A 10363-nucleotide genomic window follows, 5' to 3' on the forward strand; every position below is an offset into this window, starting at 1 on the left:
GTATTTGAAAAAAATTATCCAACGTCACGCTAATCACCAAGGGAAAGAATGGGAGAGACATTGTCCCAAGTATATAAAATTTTAATTAGAAGGAAGAAATAAGTTCAAGAGGTCTATTGTACAATTAGGTGACTATCATTAGTAACAATGTATTTAATGCTTGAAAATTGCAAAGAATAGATTTTAAATGTCCTAACTGCCAAACTATGTGAGGTAATAGGAATGTTAATCACCCTTATTTAGGCATTCCAGAATGTTATACGTATCAAAACATCATATTCTACACCACAAATATGGGGCTATCATTTTTATAATATTTAATAGAATTTTTGATAAGATATATCTAGCTAGCCTTCCTTATGACTTTCACCTAAGCTAAATAAACCACTTGAAGTAAACATACATCCAATAAATTCCTTCCAGATTTGCTTCAAATTTTGCAGGGTCAGGAAAGAGGCTAATGTCTTTCCAAACTCCCACAAAACATAACAACAATTAGGGGAGGTGTGTTCTCAATTACCCAAAGGAAAAAGAGGAGACAACTATCCCCATCAGACGCGTCAACAAACACGTTGCATGTGTCAGCCAAAATGGTAGTTAAACTTCCCTTCGGAAATGGTGGCAAAAGGAGACAAAAAACAATCATCACCAACAAAATGAACGCAAAAGCCTCATGACCAGCGGACTCCAGGTCAAGTCATGATTACAGTTTCTCTTCTCAACTGATCCCAAAAGAATTGTGAGAATAAAAGCAGAAAGAGCCTCGGAAACTTCAAAACCCACCTTAGCTTAATAGCCCCAAAACCACAAGGCCTGATTTTTTTTTTTTTTAATTCTGTAATGGCCTGATGAGCTTTATCTCCTTAGGGTGGAAATGCAGAATGACTCATTGGCAATTTTAAAATGTAATGGTGAACTTGACACTGCTCCACCCAGACCCATTTCTCAGATAACCACCAACCCCAGGGCAACTGCCCTCCTCCTGAAAGGAGCCCAACGAAGCTAGATACTAATTAGGGGGGTAAAATCGTGCAATTACACTAACTTGCTGAGGCGGGCAAGCCATGTTTTACTCTATGTAGGCAGAACTCCCCTATAGAACACCCTTGGCAATGGTATATAAAAAGGCGAACAACATCGTGGAGGGGAGAAGACGATCCATTCTGGCTTCCACCAATACAGATCTGTGACTCGCTTGCCCTGCCATCATCATGTCTCTGCGACTTTCCAGTGGATCCCGGAGATCCTATCCCCGGCCCAGCACAGGGTCACTCAGGCTCTCTGGGGGAGCAGGCAGCTTTGGAGCTGGAAATGCCTGTGGCATCCCAGGCATTGGAAGCAGTTTCTCTTGTGCCTTTGGTGGCAGTTCCTCAGGGGCCAATGCGGGGACAGGCAACCCTTGCACCGGTTTCACCCTGAACGAGGGAGGCCTCCTCTCTGGCAATGAGAAGGTGACCATGCAGAACCTCAACGATCGCCTGGCCTCCTACCTGGATAATGTGCAAGCCCTGCAGGAGGCCAATGCCGACCTGGAGCAGAAGATCAAGGGCTGGTATGAGAAATTTGGACCCGGCTCTTGCAGGGGTCTTGACCATGACTACAGTAGGTATTTTCCTATCATCGATGATCTTAAAAACCAGGTAAGAAATAACATTTGGCTATCACATGTATTTGCATGTTTTTAGGTCTGGATTTCATGTCACTAGAATTCTAGAGACATGTATCCATCCCTATTTGTGATTATTTCTTACAGGGAAGTTAGTGCTAAGTAGATTCAGTTGACTAGCCTCCTGATAAAAATGTCACTAATAACTGAGTTGATTTTCATTATTTCCATTTGCTAGTGTGGAGGAGGGGTGGAGTTTAACTCATTGTGATAAACTGCCACTGAAAACTCAAACTCTGGCTGGGAATGTGGCTTAGTGGTAGAGTGCTTGCCTAGCATGCATGAAGCCCTGGGTTCCATTTCTCAGTACCACATAAACAGAAAAAGCCCGAAGTGGTGCTGGGGCTCAAGTGGTAGAGTACTAGGCTTGAGCAAAAGAAGTTCAGGGACAGTGCCCAGGCCCTGAGTTCAAACTCCAGGGCAGGCAAAAAAAAAAAAAAAATCATACTCCTGCCAGGGATCTGTGGCTCACATCTATCATCCTAGATACTCAGGAGGCTGATATCTGAGGATCACTGTTAGAAGTCAGCTCAGGAAGAAAAGTCTACAAGACTCTTATCTCCAATTAACCACCAAAAAGCTGGAAGTGGAACTGTAGCTCAAGTGATAGAGTGCTAGCCTGGAGCAAAAACGTTCAGGGACAGACAGCATCCAGGCCTTGAATTCAAGTCCTAGGACTAGAACAAAATAAATTTTAAAAATAAAACTCAAACTCCCTATTTTTAGATCATCGCTTCCACCACCAGCAATGCTAATGCTGTTCTACAGATCGATAATGCCAGGCTGACAGCTGATGATTTCAGACTCAAGTAAGTGGACTTGCAGAGCCAAAACAGCTCGTGGTCATTAATGAAATGATTCATTTCTTTTTTAATGTCACCATTAAATGTTACCCACTCTTATTCCAAAAACTGCAAAGTTCTAGACTTTAACATGGAAGCTTATTATAATAATATAATAAGATTATAACAATATTCTTATTTAAAATATAAATTTAAAATTACTAGAAACTTACTACTTTTCTATATTTTGGCTAGTTTTAATGAATCCCCATATAGCTATTGTTTTATATAACCTATTTCTTTTTCTGTCCAATACCCAGGAATTCAAGAATAATAATTATATACAATAAATTTTGAAAATGTTTCTTGTGGTCAAAGTTGCCACTTCAAAAATACCAGAGACAGCTTGGCACTGGTAGCTCACACTGTACTCCTAGCTACTCAGGAGCTAAGATGTGACTATCACAGTTTAGATCTAGCCCAGGCAGAAAAATCCATGAGACTCTAAACTCCAATGAACGAGCAAAAACAAATAAAAGCCAGAAGTGGAGGTGTGGCTCAAGTGGTAGAGCACCAGCCTTGAGGAAAAAAGCTAAGTGAGAGATCTGGGTCCTGAGTTCAAGCCTCAGTACCGGTACACACACACACACACACATATACACACACACACACACACACACAGTTTTAGCATTATAATTGATTGGTAACGATCTCAAACCATGTGACAAATTGGAAAACAATTTACTTTTCAAGGTATGAAAATGAGCTGGCTCTTCATCAGAGTGTAGAGGCTGATGTCAATGGGCTACGCAGAGTTCTGGATGAAATCACCCTGTGCAGGACTGACCTGGAGATTCAGTACGAGACCCTGAGTGAGGAACTGACTTACCTCAAGAAGAACCACAAAGAGGTAAGAGTTGCCTGCCCTCCACTGTGCTCTCCCTCTGTGCATACTGCCCACCCAACAGGAGACAGTGTACTAAACATCTTAAATAAGAAGGCAGTCTAAAGACCATTGTGATCTGTCAAAGACACAAGGGCTGACTTGTCTTTGTGTTGAATTCCCTGTACCAGTTCACCCTTGTTCTCTCATCTAGTTTCCCATGAGAAGATAAAAGGATCTTGCTTTCCAACATAACCAGTGTTATAAGATCAGTATTTGGCTATGTAATTATAGCCGAGTTAAAATAGTCTACTTAGCAGATTACATCTAATTGGATTAAATGAATATACTTTAAGGGGATCCTTAAAAAAACAAAACTATATAACAGTTAACACACTTTAAGCACATATACTTATCATAAAGACATATCTTAATAAATATGGCTAGAAAAATGAAACAGCAATTAAAATTTTACTCTATAATTTTTTTATACTTCCAAGCACATACTACATTCCAAAGGGGTCACTCTGGAAGCTAGATTGAAAATCAGATGATGCAACCATTTCATCTTTGGGATTCTGTTTTAGACCTACTTTTTTCTTTAAAAAAAAAAAAGAAGGAAGGAAGGAAGGAATGTCTTTATACTTTGAAATAAATTTAATATTGTTAAACGGCAAAGAGACTTCCAAAATTAAGTCAACTGCTTAAAGCAGATTAGTCATGTTGAGAATGATACTTGGTTAGTCACGAGGCTGTCTTGCAAATAAAATCACTTGAATCATTTGACCTTACAAATTCAAGTATGGGTGCAGTCCATGGAAATCATTTTTGATGAATTATAAGCAAGTGATCTTTTTCATTCTTCTCTTGCAATGACCTTTTTCTCTTTTTTTCTGCTTGAACTGAGGGAAATTTTACTAACTGCTCAGGAATAAAAGCCATAGTGAGTCAGATGATGCATAGAATCCACCACAGAGGAAAGGACATTGAAACAGTGTGAGACATAGAAGAAAGAAAGCCTCATCACAGAGTAATCCAGAGGTTGGAAGGAGAGTTTCTGCAGCAGATACATATACTGAGCTATGTCATTTCAATGCACAGACTTAAAAGCCAGCTATGGTAGTGCACACCTGTAATACCAAGACTTGGGAGGTAGAGGCAGGAAGAACAGTTCAAAGCCAGCCTGGGCTACACCGAGAGACTGTCTAAAAAAAACAAATTTAATTTACACAGACTCCTCAAGGAATGCCCACTCTCCACAATCTTAAAAACAACTCACATTGCATATGCATCCCAACTGCACACAATTCAGACATAATAAAGTGTAGATGTGGACTCCAGCTTCCATGATGAAAGTAATCATAATAACCTGCATGTGTTAAGCATTAATATTCCAGGCAACATGACTAAGTCTTATGATTATTACTTATTTTGCTTCCTTTTAAACAACCCAAAGAATGTGGATTTTTACATACTCTCAATTTTCAGATAAGTATATCCAGACTTAAGTAGGTCAACCAACATTCCCCAATTCACATCACCACTAGAGGACAAAGCCAGAATTCACAAAGAGATTTATCTGACTCCAAAGTCCAACAGATCAATAGAATGTCACTGTGTGAGCATCGCAGGCAGCCGGCTTCTTTCTTCCCTAGGGGAACTTAATGATTGAATGATGGATTATCACTTCAATTGTTCAGAATTATTCAAACTCTGATCATGTTCCTTATGTCTGTTTCTGGGATGCACCCAAGTTGAGAGCTCATGGACGGTGAACTTTAGTGACATGAAGCCCATTACAAGGATGCCTATTTATGTCACAAGTAGCTAAAGAGTCAGAGGACAATTTAAAGACTTTCATTTGGAAAAAGAATTTTTTAAGACTTTTTAAAAAAAGATTTTCATTTGGAAAAGGAATGAAGACTTATTCTGGGTAACAAAGCTAACAGTGATGAGTTGGGGTTACAAGACTAAAAGCCCAGTTGACCACAAGGAAAAGCTTTGGAATAATTCATACTCTTCTAAGTCAACCACAGTGGTGCATTCCTGTAATCCCTGTACTAGGGAGACTGGGTGGGAGGACTGGGCTATACACTGTGATCTTGATTCAACACAAACAAACAGAAGCCCAAGAAATCATCCAGAATGCAACAGGCTACCCCATGAAATGGTGATGTGTTCACCATCTTTTCAAGGCAAATTGGGCACATGGAGGGAAGAGGTCACTGCACACAGCCTGGGAATTCAAAAAACCAAAAACAAAAAACAGACATTTCAGAACTCTTCCAAAGCTAAGCTTCTAGAAACTTTCCAGGGATGCCTGCATGGCTGAGCTGAACCCTTCTCTGCCTACAGGAAATGCAAGTTCTGCAGTGCGCGGCGGGAGGCAACGTGAACGTGGAGATGAACGCGGCGCCTGGGGTGGACCTCACCGTGCTGCTCAACAACATGCGGGCCGAGTACGAGGCCCTGGCCGAGCAGAACCGCAGGGATGCCGAGGCCTGGTTCAACGAAAAGGTACCTGCCGGCCTGTCACCGGCCGCCCCGTGCGCTCTGAGGATGCTCAGGACCCTAACCTGTGCGCCCTGGCCTTTCCTCGTTACAGAGCGCCTCGCTGCAGCAGCAGATCTCCGAGGACGTCGGCGCCACCACCTCTGCCCGGAACGAGCTGACCGAGATGAAGCGCACCATGCAAACCCTGGAGATTGAGCTCCAATCCCTGTTAGCCACGGTATGGAAGCATTATGCTCCCAGCTCCTAGGTGCGTGCGTGTGTGTGTTCGTGCGTGCGTGCGTGTGTGTGTGCGCGCGTGCTGAACCTGGGGCTTGAACTCATGACTTGATTGCTGTGCCCTAGCTTTTTGGCTCAAGACTGGTGTTCTTCCACTTGAGCCACAGCTCTGCTTTTGGCTTTTTGCTGGTTAATTGGTGGTAAGAGTCTCAAGGACATTCCGTCCAGGATGGCTTTAAACCAGGAGCCTCAGATCACAGCCTCCTGAGGAGCTAGGGTTAGAGGTGGGAGCCACTAGCAATGACATAGATTTTTATAACAGACCTGAAATAATAGGAAACAATGGGATTACGAATCAGCTAAAACAGCAACCCCAGAGCCTCTAAGTCTATTCTACCATAAAGAACGATTTGCCTATTTATTTACAAAGCAGTAGTCATCTTAACAATGAGTTGATGGGAAATCTGAAATACCATATATCAAAGACCTATCTGCCTGTCAGTATCTATCTGCCTCAGGTTCCCTGTTCTGTTCCCTGACAGAAACAATCCCTGGAGTGCTCCCTGACAGAGACAGAGGGCAACTACTGCACTCAGCTGGCCCAGATCCAGGCTCAGATCGGGGCCCTGGAGGAGCAGCTGCACCAGGTCAGGACTGAGACCGAGGGCCAGAAGCTGGAGCATGAGCAACTGCTGGATATCAAGGTCCACCTGGAGAAGGAGATCGAGACCTACTGCCTCCTGATAGGAGGAGATGAGGGGTAGGTAAAGTAATTTACATGGAAGATTCCAATCTGGAGCCCTTCCTTATGGATGCAACCAATCACAGGAGGAAAATATCCAAAAGTTTCAAAATGCATCTATACTGAACATGTATAGATTTCCTATTTCATTATTCCCTAAAGAGTACCTTATCACAACCTGTGTCAGAGGATGTACATTGTATTGATACTTTATAAGTAATCTAGAGATGATTATTATACAGCATACAGAAGATGTTATGTGGAAATATCATACCATTTTGTAAGAGACTTGCACTGGGATTTCTGTATTCATTGGGGTCATGGAACCAACCCTCCACTGACACTGAATCATGATTATCTTGAAACTGGCTTGAAACTTAGATCCTGGGGAAGTACTAAGAACTAATGTTCTCACAACCATGAATGCTGAATGTTAATAATACCATTTAGCCAGCTATGAATTAGCAATATTTCACAAGATCAAATGCAACAAGCCCTCTGCTTAAGGTATGAAAATTAAAAATATACCATTCTCTTGAGGTTGAGACAAGGTCTCCTGTCTGAATTCAAACTCCAAATCCTCCAGCCTCACCTCCCAAGTGCTGGGATTACAGACATATACTACACCTGCCTGGCTAAAAGTACCACTTCTTAATGAGAAAACAGAGCAGTTTCAACTGTGCAACCGATTAGATATGTTCTCACCAAAGAGCTAAAGAAAGCCTAATGGAGGATTTAGAACTGAAGGCATTCTCTCGAAATCATTCTTATTTGTGATGTCTTTGCAGGGCTTGCAAGTCTTCAGGTTACAAGTCTAAAGATTATGGAGCTGGAAATGTGGGAACTCAAATCAAAGGTAATGAAAGTCCATTGTTATGCTATACCTCATTTCCAGTGAACTGCTTTTTTATATTACCTGAGATTGGTAAGGCTAGATGTAATCAAGATTTATAGTAGACACTAGTGTATATGTGTGCTAGATGTCTTAGTAATGTATGTTAATTTTAAACAAAGTCATACATGACTATGATTTTAAAGTAACCAAAATTTACCAAAAATGTATTATTCTTAAGTATGCATGCTTTCTACCTAGTCCATTCTCTATATAAAATCTTATTATTCTGTTAATTGATAAAATTTCTTATTTATCTTTTTTTAACCGTAAAAATCTCCTTTAAATTTTAATTTTTCAGACTCAGCCAAACCCATAGTAGTTAAGAAAGTTCTTGAGGAGGTAGACCAGCGAAGCAAGATCCTTACCACCAGGCTCCACTCTCTGGAAGAGAAATCTCAAAGCAATTAACAGAGAACAGCCAAACTCCCTCCAAGAAAAGGCATTAACTGTGTCTGGTAATATGAGCAAGTCTAAGTAAAATGTCTGTTCTATGGTCTTTCTATTCTTTTCTCTTTCTGGACAATCAAAAGTAGATCTGCCCCTTCATCTGAAAGAATGTCATGTGCAAATATGATTTACTTGGTTACTCTACAGCTATCTATAATCAATACTTTGTACTCAATAAACCTTCTCCCTTGAGCAAATCATCACTGGTGATTGTCTTATCTTTAAAATATTTATATCTGGTATAGATAGATGGGTATCTAACAGTTTCTCATTTGTGGGAAAACTTTCAGAAAATATCTAACAGATTTTTCCCCTAGATTTTCATGAGGCTTTCCAGATAAATCAGACTAAATCAGAAGGAATAAACACATTTTTATTAAATGTTTCATCTACTATATTTTGACTTTTTAATGCCTATTTTCCTTTCATAATAGCTAAGATGTGTGCATTTCAGATTCTTCATCTGTAAGTGTGAATAATAAAAGCATTTGTCTCAAATAGTTGTTGTAACTATTAAATTAATTACCTTAAAGTATACTTATGGGGTAAGAACTCAGTAAGTGTTAATTCTTATTTTTTAATACTCAATATTTATAATAATCTAATTTTCAACTTCATTATTATGAACACATATTAAAATACATATTACAAATATAAGAGAGATTGAAGAAACATCCTGGTGCAGAATGCAAATTATATCTATAAAGTTATACTTGTTTTGCAAGGTTATTTTACAGTTAGTGTTCATAACTCTCTTAACCAGAGGATTCATCTCGAAAAAAGGAAAATGAGTAAGATGAGCTGATACTATAATTTCCTCAGATCAAATGTTGCCCCTAGATACTTACATAGCCTTAGCCCTCTGTGAATATATTTTAAATCTACTCAGGAATATTTTATTAAGATTTCCTATAAAAATATTAAGTAGAAAAGATGATAGTACTGTAATTCTCCCTGAATTACCTTTGTGATTTTTCTGATACAATCTTACCAGAGGCCACTGCAGCCAAAATGCCAGATGATGTGAAACAAAGGCATTAAAATATTAGAGAGGGGCTGGGAAGGTGGCTCAGTGGTAGAGCGCTTGCCTTGCATGCACGAGGCCCTGGGTTCGATTCCTCAGCACCACATAAGCAAAAAGAAAAAAGCCGGAAGTGGCGCTGTGGCTCAAGTGGTAGAGCGCTAGCCTTGAGCTGAAGAGCTGAGGGACAGCGCCCAGGCCCAGAGTTCAGGCCCCACGACCGGACCCCCCCTACATATATATATATATATATATATATATATATATATATATATATATATATATATATTAGAGAAAATTTTAACTTAGAAAAAAATATCTTGCAATTTATATAGTGAAGTGATCTACACCCCTCTTCTCAACTTACCATCCCATCCTCTCTCATGAGCTAGGTTGATGCTTCCAAATGGAAATTCTTATTCAGCTGTATACATTTGTCACAAATCTGTATACCTAAAAAAGGTATTTTAATAATGAATTGAAATATTTCTCAATAACAGCAGAAACTGCACTCAAATTGCTATTTGATTGATTCAGGGTAGTTTAATAAACCCTCAAATCAAAAAGAAGGGAAAGAAGGAAAGAAAGAAAGAAAGAAAGAAAGAAAGAAAGAAAGAAAGAAAGAAAGAAAGAAAGAAAGGAAGGAAGGAAGGAAGGAAGGAAGGAAGGAAGGAAGGAAGGAAGGAAGGGAGGGAGGGAGGGAGGGAGGGAGGGAGGGAGGGAGGGAAGAAAAAAAGAAAGAGAAAGAAAGAAAGAAAGCAAGAAGAAAGGAAGGAAGGAAGGAAGGAAGGAAGGAAGGAAGGAAGGAAGGAAGGAAGGAAGGAAGGGAAAGAAAAAGAAAGAAAGAAAGAAAGGAAGGAAGGAAGGAAGGAAGGAAGAGAAACAAGGAAAGAAAGAAAGAGAAACAAGGAAAGAAAGAGAAAAAAGGAAGGAAGGGAGGGAGGGAGGGAAGGAGGGAGGGGAAGGGAAGGAAGATAGAAAGGAAGGAAACAGCATTAAGTTCTCCCAGCCATGATGTGTGACATTATATATGTAATACTGCCAATTAGAGAAGCCCATCCAAACCTCAGGGTCCAGGGTCATTCACCTAGGTATTGAGTGCCCGCCCACATGACCCATCTTATTTATCCAGTCTCCAGCCCTTTCAGAGATCAAACTGCTAGAGCTCAAGGACCAAGTATAAATGACACTGTTAAC

The 10363-nt window shown here is 40.2% G+C and overlaps 1 protein-coding gene across 1 annotated transcript; it reads left to right on the plus strand.

Annotated features, from left to right (window-relative positions):
* Positions 1–1148: 1148 nt before the first annotated feature.
* On the plus strand, positions 1149–8106 carry Krt25 (keratin 25). Its single transcript, XM_070026846.1, has 8 exons — positions 1149–1640; positions 2393–2475; positions 3202–3358; positions 5687–5848; positions 5937–6062; positions 6604–6821; positions 7592–7659; positions 7997–8106. Exons 1-8 carry the CDS (start codon positions 1212–1214, stop codon positions 8104–8106), a joined length of 1353 nt encoding a protein of 450 aa, XP_069882947.1. The 5' UTR covers positions 1149–1211.
* Positions 8107–10363: the final 2257 nt, after the last annotated feature.

This window comes from Dipodomys merriami, unplaced genomic scaffold (assembly GCF_024711535.1).
Source record: "Dipodomys merriami isolate MVZ:Mamm:240054 unplaced genomic scaffold, mDipMer1.0.p SCAF_19, whole genome shotgun sequence".
In the NCBI taxonomy this organism is placed as follows: domain Eukaryota; kingdom Metazoa; phylum Chordata; class Mammalia; order Rodentia; family Heteromyidae; genus Dipodomys; species Dipodomys merriami.